Source organism: Herpailurus yagouaroundi, unplaced genomic scaffold (genome assembly GCF_014898765.1).
Source record: "Herpailurus yagouaroundi ecotype Mexico unplaced genomic scaffold, PumYag 569, whole genome shotgun sequence".
In the NCBI taxonomy this organism is placed as follows: Eukaryota; Metazoa; Chordata; class Mammalia; order Carnivora; family Felidae; genus Herpailurus; species Herpailurus yagouaroundi.
The window spans coordinates 1,054,110-1,077,222 of record NW_024412786.1 but is presented as its reverse complement, the minus strand read 5'-3'; the positions used below and the strand labels follow the sequence as shown (position 1 = coordinate 1,077,222).

At 48.7% G+C, this 23,113-nt stretch overlaps 1 protein-coding gene across 1 annotated transcript in view; it reads right to left on the bottom strand.

Moving 5' to 3' along the window:
• Positions 1–19,741, bottom strand: part of MARK2 (microtubule affinity regulating kinase 2) — a 57,175-nt gene extending 37,434 nt beyond the window's left edge. The window contains exon 1 of the mRNA XM_040465941.1: positions 19,002–19,741. Coding sequence (XP_040321875.1) covers positions 19,002–19,055 — 54 coding nt within the window. The 5' untranslated portion in view covers positions 19,056–19,741. The remainder of the gene's footprint in view (positions 1–19,001) is intronic.
• Between the last annotated feature and the right edge of the window lie 3,372 nt (positions 19,742–23,113).

The window sequence follows — 23,113 nt, the reverse complement described above, 5'->3', positions numbered from 1 at the left end:
CTCTCTGTCCCAAAAATAAATAAACGTTGAAAAAAAAAATGGGAAAAGCTGGTAAGAAGCTTGGTCCAAATCACCTCAAAAGAAAATCACTTCCTGAAATTAAAAAAAAAAAAAAAAAAGTAGGTGAGGAGGAATGGGAATTGGTTTGTTTAAAACCTTTCCTGTATGAACATTAAAAGAAATTTTTTTTTTTTTTTAAAAAGGGCACCTGGGTGGCTCAGTCGGTTAAGTGTCCGAGTTCGGCTCAGGTCATGATCTCAGTCCATGAGTTGGAGACCCGTGTGGGGCTCTGGGCTGACAGCTTGGAGCCCGGAGCCTGCTTCAGATTCTGTGCCTCCCTCTCTCTCTGCCCCTCCCCTGCTCAAGCTCTCTGTCCCAAAAATAAATAAAAAACATTAAAAAAAATTTTTTTTAAACCTTTCCTGTATAGTAGACAGCAGATTAGCTACACAAGACTCTCCCGGAATGGTTCACCATGAAGAATATTATTATGTGGGCCTTCTGGATGTGAAACCGGGAGCTCAGCACCTACACATTTATTACTGAGCAAACCCTCACACCAGTCATGACTACGGTGCGCCCTCAGTGTCTGACATTTGTCATCAGGGTGGGTTAACAGTGCAGACTTGGCGGTTGGCCCTGTCGGCTGTTTCACAAGCAGTTTCTGTGGTTTCAAGGAAGGCAGGGTGTTTGCTTTTAGACGCTATCTTAAAAATATATTTCAGAATAGAGTTCAACCATTCCAAGACAGGAGGGAAGGACAAGCAAACCAAATAAAGGAATCTTGTTGTACCCAGCAGAAAGGGAGCACGCCGGAGACACAGGGGAGGAAACGACCTATTCCCCACGTGCCCCAAAATGGCAAGAAAAGCCAACTTAGCGCTTACTACCAGGTTAGACAATAGGGACATAGAAACGGCACTAAACACGCGAGATTCATAAAGGGAAATCCCTCCTCAGGACTTCATCTCTCCGAAATAAACTTACCTAGCTCAAATCTATTTGTTTATTTAAAAACAAAACGAAACCCAACCACCCTAACGGTTCCGCATCAACGCAAAGGACTGTCATCTAATCAATTAGCAGCCACACCTCTCTGCCAGTGTGATGTGGTAATTAAGGTAGAGATTTTTCTTCCTGGGAATACAAGTATAGAAAGGCCGAGCCCCTATGGACCTAACCCATTACGACAGCCTTTCTATTAGCAAGAAAACACTGCCATGCACTCTCTAAAGAATACCTACCTGTGTGTGAACAGCAGCTACCTCTGCTGAGAGATAAAAATGTGCTGGAGATGGGATGTGGGGAGGGGGAGACCACTCATAAGAAAGCTGTCAGGCTTTGCTTCTTGAAGTCATTTACGTGGACCTTGGTTTTACCCCGTAACAGAAAGAAAGTAATTTAGAAATGGCACGCAACCGTGGTCTTGGAGAAGCGAATGAGGTCTGAACACAAATACACTCCTGGTCGGACTCCCTCTCTTTCTCTGCTAGGGCGGCAAGAGGGGCACAAGTGGGTAAGGACAGCGGCGGCCACTTTACTCACCCCACGCTGGCATCTTAAAATAGCCTTAAAATTTCAGCACTTTGCTAAGAAACCTCAAAACGTCTGACGGGCACTACCGTTAAAAGAAAAGGCACCGCTGTCCGGGGGAGACAAGCAAGTGAATCAAACCATAAACGCATAAACTCAAGTGAACTAAATTCCACAGAGGGGCACAGAGCAGTCGCTCTAAGAAAGAGCAGAGGTCCCGGAGATCCAGAAGCAGAGCTGGGGGCACCAGCCTCAGGAGAGAGGAGGGAGCCAGACGAAGACTGAACAAAAGCAAACAGGAAGTAGTGGCATATAAAACAAGCAGTGGGATAAAGAGGCACAGCAGGACTGCCAGAGCTCAGCTCCCAGGATTGCACTGGCACGTCCCAAATGCACACAGCGGCCTGGTACTACCAGCTACGGTGCTCAGTGCCCTTGGCAGTCAAGGCTAAAAGCAAGTGGCTCCGGGCCTCTGTGTAAGTGGCATGTAGACGGTTGTAAAGGGAGAACATTATTTTCGTGATAAAACGTACACAGTTAATACCCATGCACAACAGCTTTTTTCTTTCTGGGGGGAGCAGGGGTGTGGGAGCGCATACAAAGAGCATTCTAGGATCCCAGCATTTCACGGGTGCTACAGAGTAGGGCAGTCAAATCTAGGGATCAAAGCCGTCCCATGCTACGAGCTCAGTACTTACTTGTTAGTTACTCATTTTAGGTCTCAGAATTCTGGCTTTTCTAAAAACGGTTCTTGAAATTCCGGAAGATGAGAAGAGATAAAGAGGGCAATCAGAAGCAAAGAGGGCGACCAGAAGCGAGGGTTAAATAATAAAGTTTTTTAAAAAGTTTCCCATAGCTCTTGTACGCCAGGGGAGGTGAGCCTGGCCAGCTGCGTCTGTACCCCTAGGGCCACGAAGGGCAGGAAGAAACAACTAACTCTTGAGCCGGCCCCATGCTGACTAGGAGCGAATCCTAAGGTATCTATCTGTCTCCTACTGCCCGGACAGGGCTGAAAACAGAACCAAAGGATTTGCCACAGTTAATAAAGTCTTGCTCTGACACTGATGCCCTCTGGACCACTTGGGTTTGTAACAAACAAGCTATTCAACATTTCTGGGCCTCTATTTCCTCACCTCTATTTCCTCTATTTCCTCACTAAGACCCACCATCTCACACAGACTAAATGAGTTAATCAATGTAAAACAGCTAAACAAGCGTCTGGGACAAAGTAAGTGTTCAATACGTACAGGCTATTATTATCTCCACAGCTAACGACGCCAGCCTCAGAGCAGACCGTGCCCCGTGAGTGACAACGGGCAGGGGTGGTCGACCCTTCAAGTACTCAGTCCATTCCCTTTGAGAGTTCCCCAACCACTTGGAAGACTAATGTACTAGAGGGCCGTCCAAGAGGCACCGTTACTGAGTCGCTGCCTTAGCTAATAGAGTGAACAAATCTCCTTTGAAAGCAAAAGTCTATCTTCTATACAGACCAGCGGCCGAAGAGAGAGAGAAAAGCACATCAAGTTCAATTCTGGAATTGGAATGAAAGCCACATGTGAATCTGAAAAGAAGTAAGCTTTGTGTAAAAAGCAGAGGATTATGGGACTGCTGAGTGATGGGGAATGGAGCTATAATCCCGCAAGTCTATCTGTAGACTCAAATTGATATAAGTTAAGCACCTGATTAAACAGTGTTTTTTAATGACCCGATGAGAAGTGATTCTGAACAAATGAGATGAATTTAAAAAGATTTGCTTAAAGCTGGTACAAGTAACTATGAGAGGAGGCCCAAAGGTCTACCACTAGCGGTCCCAAGGGAAGCCTTCCAAAGTCAGAGGTTCCATGGACATTGGAGGGTGAGTGCAAGCAAAAGAACAAGGCTGAGAATCGTAAGATACTTTAAAATTTTAAAAAAAAAAAAAATTTTTTTTAACGTTTATTTTTGAGAGACCCAATGTGGGGATAGGGGTGGGGGAGGGGTAGAGAGAGAGAGAGGGAGACACAGAATCTGAAGCAGGCTCCAGGCTGAGCTGTCAGCACAGAGCCCGAGGTGGGGCTCAAACCCACGAACTGCAAGATCATGACCTAAGCCAACATCTGACGCTAACCGACTGAGCCACCCAGGCACCCTACAAAAAATATTTATTTATTTTGAGATAGTGTGTACACATGTGCCGGTTGGGGGGGGGTGCGGAAAGGGCGTGGGGGGGGAGGCGCAGAGAGGGAGGGAGAGAGAATCCCAGACTCTGCATTGACAGTGTGGAGCCTGACATGGGACTTGATCCCACAATCCCTGGGCCGAAATCAAGAGGCAGCCCATTAAGCATCTGAGCCATCCAGGCACCCCCATAGGATACCTTAGAAACTATGTATCCACTGCTATTTGACCTGTCCCTTAAAGACTCATCAAGCAAAGTTCACACTGTTACACACCAAATCTGGGGGGGGGAGCGGGGGGGGGGGGGGGAATTAAGCGTATCTCTGTTAAGTGTCAGATTTGGCAGCATGTTTAAGAAACAGGGCCAACAAGGAGTTAAGCACAGAAGAAACAGGAACAAAGTGTGTAGGCTCTGCAGCCACCCAGGGAACAGAATGTTGGGTGTTCTGGCCACAGTGGGTGACTGGAGCCTCCCAGCCTTCAGCTATTCCAGGCACCAAGGTTCTTCAAGGATAGAGGCTAAGCAAGCTTTGCAGTTTTCAAATTTGGAATTGACCAATAGCCAATGCATAAGCTTAAAAAAAAAAATCCGTCATAATGAAATCCAAGTAAGCCAAATGATCTTTTTAATGGGGAAACAAAGGCCAATGTTCTATATTGGAAGGAGGAAAAAAGCCAACTTTGGTCAAAGTCCCTCAGGTCACTGAGAACCAGCTTCCTCAGCTAGAATGACTGCAAACCAAGGCAGCAAGTACCTTCCTGCAGCCCAGCCAGGACCCTGGGAATTGCAAAACAAAGGCTCAGTATGAGGTCATAGCAAGTAGCCAACCAATCAAGAACAGGGATGATCAAGCCCAATGCCGGTCTACAAAAGATATTCTCACACTTCTGTCTGGAAACCCTTTATACTCTGAACTACTAAGGACCTCAAATCGCTTTTCTTTATGTGGGTCTACGCACTGTATTCTAACTAAAACTTAGAAAATGCTACATTGTCTATTAATTCATTTAAAATAATATCACTAAGCCAATTACAACATAATCTTAATAACTATATTTTCTAACATATCAACTCAATACATACCATCGTAGGAAAACCCAAGTGAACTTTTAAAATGGAATTAAAGCTACAACACGGATGAGCCTTGAAAACATTAAGTATAATGAGCCAGACACACAAAAAACAAATACTGTATGATTCAACTTACATGAGGTACCTAGAGTTGTCAAATCCATAGAGACAGAAAGTAAAATAAAGTTTACAAGAGACTGGGGGAGCGGGAGATGGAGAGTTACTATTTAATTGATACAGAATTTGTTTGGGATGATGAAAAACTTCTAGAAATAGTAGATGGTTACATGACATTGTGAATGTACTGAATGCCACCCGACTTAGAAGATAAAAATGGGGGGTGGGCACCTGGGTGGCTCAGTCGGTTAAGCATCTGACTTCGGCTCAGGTCATGTTCCTGCGATTTTTTTTAGTTCGAGCCCCGCATTGGGTTATCTGCTGTCAGCAGAGCCCGCTTCGGATCCTCTGTCCCCCTCTCTCTGTCTCAAAAATAAATATAAACTTGGGGCGCCTGGGTGGTTCAGTCGGTTGAGCGAGGTTGAGCGACCAACTTCGGCTCAGGTCATGATCTCATGGTTTGTGAGTTCGAGCCCCGCATCAGGCTCTGTGCTGACAGCTCGGGGCCTGGGGCCTGCTTCGGATTCTGTGTCTCCCTCTCTCTCTGCCCCTCCCCCACTCATGCTGTGTCTCTGTCTCAGAGACAAACATTAAAAAAAAAATTAAAAATAAACTTAAATGAAATATTAAAAAGAGAAGATTAAAACGCTAAATCTGATGCGTGTATTTTACCACAATGAAAACATGGGAGTTAAAGCACCAGGCCATGAGAAAATTTTAGGTTACCATAATTAGGGAACATTCTATAAACTAACCAGTACTCTTCAAAACTGTCAACGTCATAAAAGACCTGGGAAGATTAAGGAAATGGTCACAGATTTTAAAAAAAAATTTTTGTTTAATGTTTATTTTGAGAGACAGAGAGAGCCAGCATGAGCGGAGGAGGGGCAGAGAGAGAGAGGGAGACATAGAACATGAAGCAGGCTCCAGGCTCTGGGCTGCTAGCACAGAGCCTGACGTGGGGCTCGAACTCACGAGCCGTGAGATCATGACCTGAGCCAAAGTCGGACGCTTAACCGACTGAGCCACCCAGGTGCCCCGAAATGGTCACAGATTTGAGGAGACTACGGGACATGACAATTAAAGCCCGTACTGGGTCCTGGAAAAGAAAAAGCACATCAGTGGAAAAACTGATGAAATCTGAGCAAGTTCTGTACTGTGGTTGATAGTATTATACTGAGGTTAATTCTTAGTTCTGATACGTGTTCTGTGGTTATAGAAGATGTTAACGCAAGGGGAAGCTGAGTGAAGAACGTCCAAGCACTCTTTGGGTTAGCTGTGCAACTTTTCATTTAAAATTATCTCAAAATTTAAAAAAGATAACTGTTTAAAAAAACTTACAAGGTCAATGCTCTGTTTTTGAAGAGAAAAGGAGCCAACTTTGGTCACAGTTCCTCAGGTAGCTGAAAATCCCCTTCCTCAGCTAGAACAACAGAAAACCAAGGCAGCGAGTGCCTTTTTGAGGCACAGCCAGGACTAGGCAGGGGCTGGGAACTGCAAAATGGTTTCTTATGAAATTACCAATGAACTGGCCAAGCAAAGCCAGGGAGAATTCATCCAAGTTTTGTCTACAACTAGGATTCTTCTGCTTTTTGGTTTCAGAAACTCCCTGCAACGATTAAAAATAGTTGAGTCCCCAAAAAGCATTTGTTTATGTAGATTATATCTATTAACATTTACTGTATTAATAAGAGAAATAGAGAAAAGATAATAGAGAAAAGAAAATAAGAAAAAAGATTTCAAGATGTAGCCATTCGTTTAAAAGAACATAATAAGGGCACCTGTGTGGCTCCGTGGCTTAAGCGTCTGACTTCAGCTCAGGTCAGAACTCACTGCTTGTGAGTTGGAGTCCCACATTAGGCTCTGTGCTGATAGCTGGGAGCCTGGGGCCTGCTTCAGAACCTGTGTCTCCCTCTCTCTCTCTCTGACCCTCCCCTGCTCATGCTCTATCTTTCTGTCTCCCGAAAATAAATGTCAAAAAAAAATTAAAAATAAAAAATAAAGGAACATAATAAACCCATTACATGTAAACATGAGTTACTTATTTTTAATGAAAAAACTGTGTTTGCCAAACCACAATTTCACACATACCAAAGGAAGTCCGCCCCATGAACTGATCTCATAATCCAATCAAAACACAATGCCAGGCAAAACCCCAAAAACCCCCATGCTAAAAAACTAAAGAAAAAAATGACAAAAAGGGGGGGGGGCTTAAAAGAGAGGAATAAAGAGAAAGAAAAATGAGAGAAAGAAAAAAAATTAGGGAAAAAGGCAGAAAGGGAATAAAAGGAACCACTGATAAAACAACAACAAACCCCCATGGGGCCAATGCTATACGCATTAGAAGGAAATAAGGTAGCTTGGGTCAAAGTCTCTGAGGCCCAGACAGGGACGTATGGCAGCCTGAATGGTAAACAAGGATCCCTATGAAGTCACTGCAAGTACCCAACCCAAGACGGTCAATCGACTCAAGTTTTGTCTACAAACAAAAATTTTCTCACTTTTTGGTCTCAAGAACTCTTTACGCTCTTAAAAAAAATTACTGAGGACCGCACAAATCTTTGGTTTACGTGGGTTATAGTTATCGACAGCTACCTTATTAGAAACTAAAATGGTGATTTAAAAAATATTTTTATTAATTCATTCAAAACAATAAACCCATTACATGTTTATACAAACAACCTATTTTTTTTACAAAAAAAAAAAAACCAAAAAAACAAAAAAAACCCCGTACTTTCAAAAACAAAATTAAATTCACGGCAAAAGCTGCACTGTTTTACACTGTTGTACATCTCTTTAATGTCTAGCTTAATGAAAGAGCACCAACTTCTTATATCTGCTTCCGCATCCGATGTGTTTCAATCTGCTGCTCCAGTTGTAAGATATGAAGAAAAATCTCACTTCATATAGACCTGTGGCTGGAAAATGGAGTGTAATAGCTTTTCAGAATTTTCTTCTTTGACACCAGACCCAAACTCAAAAGTAGTAGTTTTTAAAAGCTAGTTGCAATCTGCAATTTTATCAATGAATCTTTTCTTTTTAAGTTTACTTATTTGTTCTGGGGCCGGGGGGAGGGGCAGAGAGAGAGAGAGAGAGAGAGAGAGAGAGAAAATCCCAAGCAGGCTCCATGCTCTCAGCGCAGAGCCCAACATGGGGCTCAATCTCACGAACCGTGAGATCATGACCTGAGCCGAAATCAAGAGTCAGACACCCAACCGACTGAGCCCCCTAGACGCTCCTATCAATGAATCTGCTGTGTACTTTTTATGTTAAAATACACCGGTCATCTTGCACTTTGAATGGCTCTTTTACCTACTGGCAATCTGGGAAATATGCCTTCATTGAATTATACAGAATTTCCAAATATTGACATTTCATACAATATCAAAAGATCACATTCTACTAATTTTACCACTGATCTCGTCAAAAACGTCTTCGACAAATCCAAGTTTTTGAAAATTCTCATTTTTGCTTGAAAGCTTGACTTTTATCCCTGGCAACGGTGACAGACTCACTTCGCTCACTTGCAAGAAAATGTCCACTAAATACTCAAGTGTGAATAACTGTAGTTGATCTTTCAAGTTAAGATGATGATCCATGCAACTGGCTCAGCTCCAACACACTAGTACGTTTTCTCAAGACCGTCACTGTACGATGGGATACGGCACCAGTGCCCCATAGATACTTGGCGTTTCATCACTCAAAATATTAAAGAGACTTTTATTAGAGGGTTGAGACTTAATAAAAATTAATAATTTTTAGGACACACTCAAGTGAAAATGCCCTTCCCCTCCTTAAACCACAAGTGTCTAGCAGGAGAGAAGTTCACGACTACGATCGCTAGCAGAGTTCGGTGCCACTGCCTCGATTTACGTTACGCCGCCAGCGATTTTCTCTGCCATTACTTCTGTGCAACAGTGCAAACGGAAACGAAGTTCTTCCAGGATGAACCATGAAAGTCAAGAGAGTTATTCAACCCGTTGCATATTTATCGCTACTCGCGTTCACTGCTGAGCGTTCACGTAAAGGAAAATTCTCTGAAGCGTAGTTGGTGCTGACACAAGTTGAGCCACGTCTGTAAATCTCGTTTGTAAGGCAAAAGTACAATTCTGTAAACAAGATGTGAACTCAGTCTTCACATTCGTACCTAAATCTTTGATTCGACGAGTTGTGGTACACACAAAGCGGCACTGCCCTGCATTTCACGGACTCTCCACCCAGCGGGCGTTCGGCAACGTCTGCCGTTCAAGACCTTCTTAGTCTCTCGGCTACCGGGTGGGCTTTTCCAGCCAAAGAACGTCCGAACTTGTCCTGTAAGAGTCAGTGACTTTTTTTTCACTTCTAGGTTGAAAAGCTGGAGCAAATTTTGGCTTTTAAAGAGCTCATGGTGTATACACCAAAAGTTCTCGATTCCTTTTTCTTTCAACTTTGAATGATCGGTCTTGACATGATGATGCACCTGAACTGGCACTACAGCACTACCTGAACTGTGTTCGGTTGCGTAAGACGTAATAAAGTGCGTTATTAACATCTATAAAGCTGAGGAGAAGATAGCTCTCGCTACAGTGTCATCTCTTCTAATTTCTTATTTACGGTTTGGCCTAGACTCTTCAGACTCCTCCCATTCACTTGTTGATATGTCCATTTCAGTAAACAGAGGTTGCAAGTCTTCTAATCTCCCTTTTTAAAGTCAACAATCCATCCTTGAATATAAGAGAAATATGATAAATTTTCCTCTGTTAGAATAAAGTGCTAAAGTAAGTTGTAAGTACAATTTTTAAAATTAGAAGCTTTCCCGAAAGTTTTTACGAGTACGTTTTACAAGCTGCTCTTACTTCTTACTGTGTTTCCTCAAAGATGCCAGGAAAATGGTGGGATATCAAACTAATGATTTCCAGGACAATAACGAGGTTTACAGGGCTTAGAGCAGGCACAACTGAAGGAAGATAGTAAGGGTCCCAGAGAAGTACTGAAAACAAACTGAGCGCATCACTGAAAACATCTCTATTTATACCTTAAAGGACTACCTTAAAAATTCTAGAAAACACAAGAATACAAAAGCACACATTTCATTAGCCAAGAGTGATGATGTCAGCACACATCATTCAGCCTCTGGAAAACTCCACTGTGTACGGACAGAGCCTGAATGGTAAAAAGCAGATACTGCGTTCTTGTTCTGATGAAACTCACTTTGATTTCGTGTACCACTGAATGGACCTCAGGGAGCCCCAGGGTCCTCAAACCACACTTTGGGGACCACATTCAATATCGCACTGCCAAAATTCACAAGTGCCACCTCAGATCCCTCCCAAGACAGGATCCAGCGTTGCAGCATTCCGGATAGGCCAGAGGAAACGGCCCAGAACTGGCTCAGACCCTATCACCAGGGAAACTAGGATGCCGACCCTAATAAGCTGTCAGATCGCCAGGCCTGGCTTTACTAAGGAAGGTGGCTCCAGAGACATAAAAAGAAAACGTGTGCTAAAGCTGCAAATCCCTAACTTTACAGAAATCAGAGGAACAGGAGAAAGGACTGGGTGGTACTGGGATTCTATACACGAAGGAGATCTCAGACTATCAGAACTCCTCTCCTGAGCCATGCCACAAAAGAGGCATAGAAACAGGTAAGGCAGAGGGGGACAGAGATGAAAACCCGAGATGGACAGCGGTAATGAAGGAACAGAGTTCAAAGAAACCAAACAGAAAAAAAAAAAAAAAAAAAAAAAGGAAGTGAGATAAGTCAGCAGAGAGGTCAAAAGAAAGAGGAAAACACAGTCAAAGAAACATTCCCTGATGAGCTGAGGCGACACTGTTACCTTTCTCCTGGGCTGCAGTTGCAGTGTGAAAAAACTAAGCAAGTTACTTGCTGTTCTGACCAGGCGCTCAGGCTCTAGGAGCCGCAAGAGAGACAAAGATAAACAAGGAACCAACCGAGACCAAAATCTCAGCCCAAGATTCAAAGTCCACAAACTCACAGGGGCAGCCGAGAAATGGCTGTGACCCTTCCAGGCCTCACAAAGGGGAGGCTTTCTTCTCACTGCAGAGAAGCCAACAGAGATAACAAGGGCTTGCCCCTGAAGGCCTCTTTGCTAGTGAAAAGGGAACCTAAAATCATTAGCTGCTAAGTTCCCATGTGGTCTTTAAGAGAAACAGGGAGCTTTCTTTCTCCTGTTGCCAAAGGGTAAATACTGCACCTGAAGAAAGGAACATGGAAAAAAATCCCATGCGATCGGCTGGATCCCAGCACTCAGAAAAAAACCCATGGTCTGCTGACTTTGGATCTGGATCCTCCCTTGATGAGGCCGCACACACACCACCACCACCACCATTACCATTCACGACACAGAAGTATGGGCAGGTAGAAGGTAGTGTTTTGGGTTGTTTCGTTTTGTTAATCAATAAAATCACCTGATATTGATATCTTGTAAATAAACGCACCCCCATTTTTTAAAATGATCTCAATAGCACATAAACCTTTCCAAAAGCATTCTATTCAGATAGCTGGCTAGCTTCAACAAATAAAGTAAAATAAACAACCACAAATTTTTTTTTTAATGCTGGAAAAAGCATCTGAGGGACCCTAACGACTAAAAGAAACCAAGAAATCTTTCAATCAATTACAGAGAATTTCCAACGCATACTGACCTGGAGTTGTGTGGTGTTCAGAGAAAACCCACCAAGTCGCTCAACTAAGAACGGTGATCATGAGGATTGTTACATCCTGCCAGGTGTTGTTTTAAAGTGTTTTATAATCGTTAACTTCTCTGATGCTCACAACAACTATACCTACAAGATAGGGACTATCATTACTCCTTTTTTTACAGGTGAGCTAACAGGCCTGGAACAATTAGGTAAGCCCAGGGTCACAGTAGAGGCTGACCAAGATTCCAGCACAGGGGAATCAAGCTGCAGAGCCTGCTCTAACCAGAACATACCACTTATTAGAAGTCCCCAAGTGCTGGGATCTCCTTTCCACTCCGCCATAAGCTCAACTCAATTAGAATGCTACTGCTAGACCAAGCAGGCCTATGGGGCCCCACTTCCTGTGACTACAGAACCAGTCATTCAAACACTTGTGGGCCCAAACGAAGCAGCAAGTCACAAGCACATCCAACACCACATGCAAAGACACTCGGATGATGGCCATCTGGCGGGGGTGGGGGGGTGGGGGGGTGGGGGGGAGTGATAGGGGGTAAGGGAGGGCCAGCAGATCCTTGGGTCTAAAGAAGGTGCAGGAAAAGGAGCCCCCCTTTACACAGAGTATCAGTAACCAAAACCCTCAGTGAAATGGTGCTCAAGAGAAGCAATGAGTAGATCATTGTAGCAGTGACAGAAGCAACCTGCCCCCCAAGGGCAAGGGCAAGGACAAGGGCTGGAACTATGTTTGCAGGTGGTTTCACTCATTAATCACCAAACTTTCGGACATGGGAGTTTTCCGTTTACTGGGGGACTGGGAAAACAATCCTGCTGTATTAGTAGCTCTGATGGTCAGAGGAGCCTCAGAATCCTAGGTCTTTCCCCTGAGAAAGGCTTCCTGCTGCTGTTCAGGAAGTGCCAGCACGTGGTGACTGATGACTCCCACCTTTCCTACGGGTACCTGATCAGGAACACACTTAAACTGTTAACCTCCTGAGCTGCCAAAGACCAAAAACTATTCTCTCTCCTTTTTTCTTCCCCAGCAGGCCTGGACAGACAGTCCCACTGCATCAAGCCAAAAGGACTGGGGCCTCAGTGGATTTAGCAGCCAGATCACAAGAGCCAGGAGTCAGTTCCCGATCCATAAACCACAAACCCAATCGCTTTTCCCTGGCCAGGCTGGAGGGCCTTTGGCCAAGCTGTGACTTGCAAAGGGGGTCCAAGGAAAGGAGTTGTATCTTAGAGTTTCCAGTGACAGGTGCGGAGGACAAAGTTGCCTTGAACAGCACTGGGTGTAGAGAAAGCCCACTCGTGCTCAGAGGCCGGTTCAGTAATGAGGGAGAATGGGGGTGTTTACAGACCTCATCCAGACTCACACCTCAATGAGCAGAGCCCCAGAGGAGGCAGACCTTTGTATGGCCAAGTTCCCAAAGAACACAGGGGAAAATAGGCCGAGGCTGCTCAAAACCAGCTTGACTGGTTCTACAGAGAAGCCTCTGGTCTGCTCCGCCTTCCTCATGTTAAAAAGAAAAAGGTGGCTGGGAGCCAGTCACTGAACACACCCCTCCCTTTCTCCTCTCTCCCCGCCCCCCTTCTTCCACCCTCCTATCTGTTGTCCCTCAGGATTCACCTAGCCATCAACATCAGTGTCCGGCTCGCCCTCGCCTACCAAACCTGAGGTTACAGGGCTTTAGAAGTGGAAGGTTCACTATGTGATGAGCAAAAGGACACACATTTGTTTTTGCCCTTTTTGCCATTTTCTAATGAAAAACGTAGGGATAAATGCAAGTAGGGAGAGGAAACAGGGACTGAGAAACTTCAAACCCTCTAGCAAAGGGCAGACATACAGAGGAAGGGATCTACTTCTACACCCTCAAGGAGGAGCAGGTCAAGGGGGCAAGAGAAGGAACTGGATTGCCTCCTTCTCCGAAAGACGACTGGACACCAAGACACCAGATCCTCTCGTGGTGTTTCAGAATCAGGCCATCACAGCCTAAAAGACAGCAATGACATTCAATGCCTACACCAAGAGGGCTGTAGCGGGGTGGTGGCATTCCGCTCCGATTGTGAGAGATTTCAGAGTTAACGTCGGGATAGATGGCCTCTTCCCATGCCAGAAGTGGGAAACGGGTGTTTTCCTCCCCCACAAAGTTTGTAAAGGCTCCCTCTTCCCTTTGCTGAGACAGAAGGGGAAAAGGCAGAGATAACACTGCAGTGACTCACTCTCGTTTGATGAAGGCTGCGAGGAAGCCTGGAGAATCCAAGCTGTAAGTGCAAAAAGGTACGAATGCTGGAGTCTCCCATCAACAGGAGGAAACTCAGCCACCTATGCGGTTTGTCACCACTGAACTTCCGCTGAAGGAGGAAGGCCTAGGTTAAACTCCACCCACCCTTTCCACATCCTTCTCGGTTTCTGCTTTGATAGGAAAGTGCAAACCCGGCAGCACCAGAGGCTACAAGAGAATCAAGCCCTTTCTCTACCTCCTCTCATAGCAAAAGCCTAGCAGCCACAGTCCACAGCTTAACTAAGCAGACGGAGCTGGGGCTGGCCCCGGTGACTGCAGGAAAGCCTCACCAGGCAGTCTTGGGGAAGGAAGGACAACCACCCTCCTCGTCCTTCCCATCTGCGGAGGTTACTTCATCCCAATCCATTAATGGGCTTCAAAGTGCTGCTGTGGTGGGGGGGAGCCCATTTAGCAGAGCTATCATGGGGCCAAAGGTGGCGCCCAGCCCCCACCCCACTCGTCGATAATGGGCCACAGAGTCTGAGGCTTGGCTGCACTCTTGGCATAAAATATTCATTCCCGTCGACATAATACATATGTAGGAAAGTCACGGAAGCTCCTGGGAGGAGAGAAGTGCCAGCCAGGTGGCTAAGTGCGCAATGGGAAAGAGTTCACGAAGGCACGGGTTAGTCCTGGTCAAATGCCCACCGAGAGCTGGGCTGTTCTGTCCAAAGGGGAGACGGTCTGGTCTGAGAAGTTTTTGACTCCCGTGAGACCTAACGATGCAAACCTCTCAGGCAAACAAATTCTCAATTTTTTCCTACCTCACAGGCATCAGTTAAGACACTGACCATGAAAAGAAATCTCAGGCCCAGTCTTTGGTCACCCATCTGAAAGATGCAGTCATCCCTGTGTGAACTTGATTTTAATCTAAAGCAGACCAAGTTTCAACGACTGTCTTGAATCCATCTGTTTAGCTACTTCCCAAAGCCCACACATTAGAGAGAAATTATCACAATTTACTAAGTGGTTACCTTCACTGGGTTCAAAGATCACGGTATGGCGAGCGACTCTGTGATCTCTAGACTCCCACAGCCCTCGCTCTAACGAGGCCTCACTCTTAATTTCTAGGGCCACGCAGGAAGCGAGAATGTATGCTCTGACGTCCACCCACATCCCTGATCAGAAGGCAGCACCACTAAGGAGCCCTTGGCCAGAGTCAAAGGGCAGAAGTCAGAGTCCGTACGCAGAGCACAGCACCGCCCGGCTCACAGGCATGGAGTGAAATGAGAGCCACCCGAGCTCTCTACCAGAGGAGACACTAAAACCAAATTATTCAGCGTTGGCAACGTTCAGCCAGAATCAACCCTGGCATCCAAGGGAGATGTGTCTGGAGCGGCTCGGTTGTTCTTTACAGGATTCCGTAAGTCAGCTTTGCTCACTTCATCCAGACTTCCACACTCCTCTTCCTAGAACCACCCAAGAGAATAAACAATGCTACTCGCACCGGAGAAGAACGAGAGCGACCCCCCTCCCTCGCGCACTGCAGCAGAAGCGAGGCCGGTAGTGAAAGCCTCCGAAAGCCTCCATTTTTTCCCTCGGAAGCCCCGGAAGCCCTCTCGCTCGTGGTTCCTGAGGCCCAGAGGCGGGGCGGCTCTGAAGTCACGCAGCCCCCCTCCCAGGTGTTCCACGTGGTAGCGGCAGGTGAACTCTGGGAAGTTGGACCCCTCTCCGCACCTGCCTAGCCTATTGCTGCCGCCGCCGCTGGCTGGAGGACAGGCATCCTACATGCTGATTGCTGTCACCACAGCCAAGCCTCCAGGCCAGCAGAGCCATTCGGAGAACTGGGCAGAAAGCTCAGCTCACAGACTGAGAATCCCCAAAACTACCAGCCCCAGGTCACAACCCTCCTGCAAAAGAAAGAAGCATCTAGAGCTGGGAAAAAAGCACATTCGAAACCACATTCGAAAGCACATTTTGTGACATTGGTGTCACAAAAATCATCTTAAAGAGGGGGGCTTGACTTTCTTTTAGCTCCCACTTCCAGTGCTAGGAGCAGAATCGACAGCAAACAGGCAATCTTCCTGCAGTACAAGGTTTATTTTTATGCTTCAACATTTTCTGTGTGTGTGTGTGTGTGTTATGCGTGTTTAATTCAGATGTGATCAAAGAGCTCCTGGAAACAGCTTCTCATCAGCCACATGTTTTAAAGAAAGGGGGAGAGGAAGAGCTAAAAAAGAGATTGGAGCTTGAAGACAACCAGCAGAGTTTACCCATTTCCTGGGGAAACCAGCTTAAATAATTTAAACCTAAATACAGTGATAGAGAATCTTTGCGGGGAGGGGATCAGCCCAACCAAACCCCTTGCTTTTTATTTCCTAACGTTAGGATTTACCGCAACGACTGAACTTCTGTGACTACTTCAACTAGAACAGCGACAGGACTGACAGCGTCCTTGCTCTTACCTGGTGGCAACGAGCTATTCTAAAGGAGGCCAATGCTTCTGGCATCCCTGGCCTCGTGACGCGAGGGGCTGCTACGTGTCTTTTCTCTTGGTTTGAAAAATACGGGCATCTGCCGGTAGCTGGTATATCCAAGCTTTTTCAAAGGCTGCGCTGTCACCGGGACGAGACTTAATATCGAGCAGATAGTATGACTGGCTACCTTGAGGACGGGCAGCAGGAGCGATGAAGTGGCTCAGGGGAGCCTAAGTCCACAAAGAGTGCAAACAGGATGAGTAATTCATAATTTGGAACAGGACGACAAAGTATGCAGCCGTGGCTCTAGACGAAGTTAGCGAAGGGGCAGCTTCCGTTCCGACCGGCTCACCCGATCAGCTCTCACCGAATCAGCGGGTGTGCACCGACTTCCTACTATGCGCTCAGCAGTATTCGAGGCATGTAGGGAAGAGAGGAAATCAATGCACACATCACAAGAAAAAAAGAGACCACGGCGGGAATACATTTACATTTGGTAAACAGCACAAAGAAACCACATTGAGGCAGTCTGTTACTCTACTTTGCTGAACACAATGCCCCCCACAGCCTCGCGGAGAGAGTAGGCACTCCACAACCACTCCCCACATGCCTGAGGGTGCCAGTCAGTCACTTGGCCTCCTCCTACCAGCTCATAATCAACAGTCTGGGAAAGTTCTCTGGTGAGCAGGGTTTACCTGCTAACACAGAGGGTGCGACAGGAAAAGGAATGGAATGGGGAACCTCAAGAGAGCCTAGAAAAAGAGGTTCCCGGCAAGGAGAGAAAACAGCCGGCAAGTGAGGGCAAGACCCTGAGATACAGACCATGCTCTGGTTTCCAAAGACCTCAGTCCCATGCAGAGCCAGTTGCAAAACCCAGTGATGAAACAGAAATTCACCATCCCTCCCCCTCAACTCATTTCACCCCCAGAAGCAATCAATCCGTCAGTAACGAAAGGGTCAACCAGCACAGAGAAAAACTCGGGGCCACAGTTGCTCGTGGAGCTCCTGACTGCCCAGGTGACAGAGAGCAAGGTGGGGGGTGGGGGGAGGTGACACAAGAGAAAAACGTAGGACAATGAAACGAGGGAAGATTTTTCAGGGAAGGATGTGAACACGCGAGAGAACATAACGACGGTTCTATCGGGCTGCGGAGAAAGAAGGGCGCGACAGGAAAACATAAAGGGTCTAATAACGGAAAAGGAAAAGGAAAATGCAAAAAAAAAAAAAAAAAAAAAAAAGCGCTGCAGCCCCAGGGGAGAAGAGCTCCTTTTTCAACTCGAGTTTTCCTGGCCTAGTAAACTTCTCCGCCAACGAGGGTGTGCCAGGCAGGGGACTCTCCACACAGCAGCCAGCAGTCAGCAAGGGACGCCGGACATGGTGACAGAAAGGGGAGGGGTGGAAAGCGGACGCCTCTCAGCTCACAGGTAGGGTGACACAGAAAACGCTAAAGCTTGGGTGACAGATGATAGCAGTGATTGCCAGGACGAGGAGGGGGGAGGAGGTGGCGTATAGCTCAAGAAACTAGCATGCTGAATGCCCGGACGGCGAGTTACAAAGACTAGCCCATCGGGAGGGAAAGGACAGGGGCCTCGGTGGGGCAAACAGATGTGAAGGAGGCAAGAGCCTAATGAGGAGACGAAGGCAAGCCTCACGGAGGCAGGTAGAGTGAGGAAGACCGGGTGAGGGCAGAGAAACCGGAAGGTACCAAACAAGGAGGAAGAAACTATGAAAAGTGACAGAGCCAGGAGTGAAGACACAAGAAGGCATCATGGCTCGTGTTGCGGTGTGAAAAGACAGAAGGGCAAGGATGGTAATGCAGCGTGGCCGGGGAGAGGACTCAGCAACAGGTTGTCCCCATAAAGTGGGGCTGGAGGAATGTTCTCCCTCCAAAGGACAAGTCCAGGGAGCAGGCTGGTAAAGCACTCAGGGAGAAACAGGAGGCGGAGAGACTTCAGCCAAACCCCTGGGGGGTGGGAGGGGGGTGGGGGTGGGCAGAACGCGAGGGATCCAGACTCTGAAGGGAACCCTTCAGACTGGAACCCCAAAGACAACCTGTGGGAAAACTATGCGCATGACAGCAGTCTGGGAAACACGGAAGCAACAAATGCCAGCGCGAGGCACCAGGGAGCTCCTGGAGAAAAGAAGGGAAAGTGATGAGCAAAGAGTAGGCGAACCATTTGGAAAGGTGATGAGGGTGGAGCTGGTGGGTTGCAAGCATGAGGGAGAGCACAATTTGGAGAAGGAAGAGGGGGGAAAAAAAGCAAGGGGGGGGGGAAGCGGGGGAACTGGAAGAGGAGAGGGATCGAGAACACACTCCGGGGCAAGGACCCTGAGGGTGATAACCAGGGACTGGGAGAACCGGTGCGGGAGGAGCAGAAGCGAGGCTGGAGAGATGGGAGGAAGAGGGGGACAACGATCTGGGGCAAATCGCGGGGTGCTGTTCGAGGAGCAGGAGGGTGGCGGCTTTAAGCGTGGGTGGAGGAAGACCAGAAAAGGCCCCTGAGAGAAAAAGGGAAGAGGAGGGGAAGCTAGGGAGATAATACGGAAGAGCGCAGGAGGGCGGTGAGGGGAGACGGGGGTCAGCAAGTGTGCAGCTTGGAGTCGGGACGAGGTGGGTCCCAGGACGGGACTGAGAGGGGGATGTGCGAGGCCGAGAGCCAGATGACAGGGCAGCCGAGGCTTGCAGGGTGGCAGCAGGGGCACGAGGAGAGCAGAGGAGGGAGGAGGCTCTGCAAGGTGCAGGGGCCCAGCCAGAGAATTCGGGGAGCCCTCGGGGCTCCTTACCTGCTCCGTGTCCCTCTCGTTCAGCGTGGGTAGGGGGGTCCGGGCGCTGGACATGGCGCCGGTATCTCAGGGGAGGGAACCGAGAAGCTTGGAGGAAGGGAGGGAAGGGAAGGCGCGGAGCCCGGCCGGGCGGGGCTTCTCACAGCAGGGGCACCCGCCGCATGGGCTCCGGCCGGGGGTGCGGGGAGGCCGGGCAGCCGCTCACGCCAGCCCGGGGATGCGCCGCTCGGGCTAGGCCGCGCCGGCTCCGAGCGGCTCCGGACCGCACCCCCCCGACCCCCGGCTGGGCTGTGCCGCCTTTCGGCCGGGCCGCGCCGCTCCGCCTACTCTCTGCCGCCGCAGCCGGCCGCCTGCCTCGCTCCTCCCCTGCCCTCAGCGGCACTGCTCCGCGCCCGGCACACAGGCAGCCGCCGCCGGACCTGCTGCTCCCAACATGGCCGCCACCACCGCCGGCCCTCGGCTCTTTCCGCCGGCAGCAGCCGGAAACATCCGAAGCGGCGAGGTACGGGCGGGGGGCGCGCCTCCTCCTCCTGGCCTCGGACTACGGGTGAATTCCGGAAACACCCGAAGAAGATTACTCCTGGGGACGCGCGCGCCGCCTCGATTCCGAAGACGAAGCTTCGGCTCTGTTTACGGAAATCTACGAAGCCACTCGGGGAACTCCAGCCACGCCCATAGGCCTTTCCCCGCCCACTTCAAGCAGGCTCGCTGCGGTTTCCGGAAACACCCGAAGCCGCTCCGCGTGCAGTGAACCGGCCACGCCCCCGTCCCGCCCCGCAGCCGACCGCGGTCGTCGGCCATTTCCGGCAACACCCGAGACCCGGCGAGCCCCGAGTCGTTCCTGGGGTGGTACCCGGTCGGACTGTTCGTTTCTTTCCGTCAGTTTCCGGGTATTTTCAAACCTGAACGGGGAGCGTGGATCACCTGTGCATGTTTATTGTTTGACCAAATAGAAAATAAGGCTGTTAGCCGTCCCAACGATTGGCATCCTTTGGTTCTAAAACAACTTCCCCGTTTGCGTGTCCGCTCATCAGTCCGCTCGTAAAATCCATCTCGTTTTTATCATCCAACCTATCAACATGTGTGTCACTTGTCAAAGGCAGCGTCTTTTACCTGTCTACTTAACATTCTCCACCTGCCATCGTCTGTCTTGGATTCTGTTTATCCATACACCCCCACATCTAATCCGCACTGTTTCTTAAGGTCCGGGGCAGGCACCCGGTCGGCCTCCTTGTCTCCCAGCTGTGGGAGGCTACAGGGGTTCCCCCTCCAGCCCTGTGTTCCAGCCGCAGCTCTGTGGAATGAAAATGCTATGTGATCTTGGAAAGATTACATAACATCTCTGAGTTTGGGCTCCTCGACGTCCTTATATTAAGAGAATTTATGCCTTTGTTTCAGTGATGACATTCTAAATAACAGCTTTGAATTCCACTTACCTTTTTTTTTAATTGTTCAAAATAGCACAAAATGACATTGCACTATGGTGATACTGAGTCACGCCAGTTACCTTTTAAAATACCCCTGTAAAGCAAGGCAGGAGAGGCATTCTCCCCCCCTTTTTTTAATTTTTTAATGTTTATTTATTTTTGAGAGAGAGAGCGTGCGTGAGCAGGGGGTGGGCAGAGAGAGATTGGGAGACACAGAATCGGAAGCAGGCTCCAGGCTCTGAGCTGTCAGCACAGAGCCAGACTCCGGGCTCCAACTCACGGACCGCGAGATCATGACCTGAGCTGAAGTCGGATGCTTAACTGACTGAGCCGCCCAGCAGCCCCAAGAGACATTTTCATCTTAATTCAGTTTTCATTTATCCCTTCAAAGACAATAAAACTCACAGAAAAGAGAAATCCTGACAACGAGGATTCCTCAGGATGGCACAAAGAATGGGCACCTGGAGAAGGTCCCTTCTTTCCTGGACTTGAGTTTCATCAATAAAGTGAGGTCTCTCTCATCTTTTAAGAGCCTTCAACTGCAACAGGAAGCCCGCTTGGCAAACTGAGTCCACTCTTCACTTCCTCCTAGACTGTCTCACCAGGTAGAGGCTGTAGGCTAGTTTGATTTCTCTGGCTCCAAGCTGTCCCCCGCAGCTCCAAGCTGTCCCCTGGACGTGTTGGAACTTGCCCCACCTCCATCCCAGGGCTCAACAGCCCCTTAAGGTGGGCAGAAGCCAGAATCTCCTCCGGAGCCAGAGACCAGGCTCAAGCAGCAAGTCCCCAAAGGTACAGGAGCAGGGAGGTCCCAGGAATTGTGGGAAAAAGTGCTGGATGGACCTCTGACACTTGATGACTCCCACTTCCCATCTACCCCATCTTGAGCGGAGCCCATGGCCAGGTCACCCAGAGAAATAGACAGCGGGACAGACGCAATGGGAGGACGGGACGGACGGACTCCTTAAATGGCAACAGGTGCCACCTACAGTACTCCAGGACACCTCCCCGTGGCCCCGCTCCAGCTCCAGTCAGGCACCCAGCCATCGAGGAAGAAGTTGATGAAGGAACACAGAAGGAGATGAGGAGGAAAGGTGAGGACAGAGGACGGTCCACTCCCCCCACCCCAAACTCATCCCGAAAATCCGCGAGAATGGTCTGCCCCCTGGTGGCCAAAGGGAGACACAAGGCTGATTTCTGTGCCCCGGAGCGTTCGGAGGCTGGGGGTGGGGGGAAGGAAGGAGTTGGAGGAGCAAAGGAAGGTGAGCTCGCAGGGGGTCTTTCCTGTCATGCTCTTGTCTAAGCAAACTCTACCTCCTCCCTGCTTCTCACTCTGGCTCTCACCCCCTGCCTTCCGCCCCTTAGCCCCCTACCTCCACCCCACCTGTCCCCTCCTCTTCCTCACAAGGCTGCCTAACTGGTCTCCCTGCCTAGACTCCCTCCAACCTATCCCACCAGATGTGCCAGAATAATCTGCCTACAGCCCAGCTCCAAATACACTTCTGCCCTGGTTGAGGGCTCTCGCCAGCTCCCTTGCGTGATAGGCAGAGCTGGCTTCCTGGGCCTGTGACCTGGGCAGTCACAAAAGGCCCTACTCGTAGAATGGCTTCGAACTTGATTTAATGCCCTGCTGTCACCCTCTTGACATGTTTGCCAAGGGGGACTTGCATTGCCATTTTGCACTGGGTCCCACAAGTTCTGCAGCCGGTCGTGGTGGTGGGAAAAGTGTTGGCGAATACAGACACCGAACATCACAGTAGGTCTCAAGTGCCATGGAAATAAAAGCCGTCAGCTAAGGGTGATCCGGATCACAGGAGTGAGTGGGCGGAATAGGAGTTGCAGTGCTAAGGTGGTCAGTGTAGGCCTCACTGAGAAGGTGACCGTTGAGCAAAGACTTAAAGGAGGTGAGGGAGTCAGCTCTGTGGCTATCTGGGGGTGGAGCTTTCTGGCCAGTGCAAAGGCCCTGAGGCAGGATAACAAGAAGGCCAATGGGACCGGAACAGAGGGAGAGGGAGCAGTAGGAGAAGGCCGAAAGGTGATGGGGAACCAGGCAGGGTGGACCACTGCTTTGGCTTTTCCTCGGAACGGCATGGGGAGCTGTGACACGAGTGGACCCGCTACTGAGTTGAGAATCGGGTAAAGGGGCAGAGCAGGAACAGAAGCCTGGAGACCAGGAAGGAGACTTTTAGGAAAATTCAAGGGAGAGGCTTGAGCCTCTCAGTGGCTCAGCGGCTTCGAGCGGGGCAGCAGCAGTGGAAGTAGCAACAGGTGGCTGGATTTGGGAGATACTGGGAAGGTAGGGCCGACAGGATTTCTCAGTGGATTGGCTTAGGGGGCGTGTGAGAGAAGAGTTAAGAGTAATTCCAGGGGCGCCTGGGTGACTCGGTCACTGACGTCGGCTCAGGTCGTGATCTTGTGGTTTGTGAGTTCGAGCTCCACGTTGGGCTTTCTGCTGTCAGTGCGGAGCGTGCTTGGGATCCTTTGTCCCCCCCCTCTCTCTGCACCTCCCCTGCTTGTGTGCTCTCTCTCTAAAATAAAATAAAATAAAATAAAATAAAATAGGTAATTCCAAGCTTTCTACCCTGAACAAGACAAAGCACACATAAAAAAGACATCTACCACAGGCCTCAGAGCAGGTAGAAACCAACCAAATGGACCAGCACTCCAGGGCAGTCCCGATACCCCCTA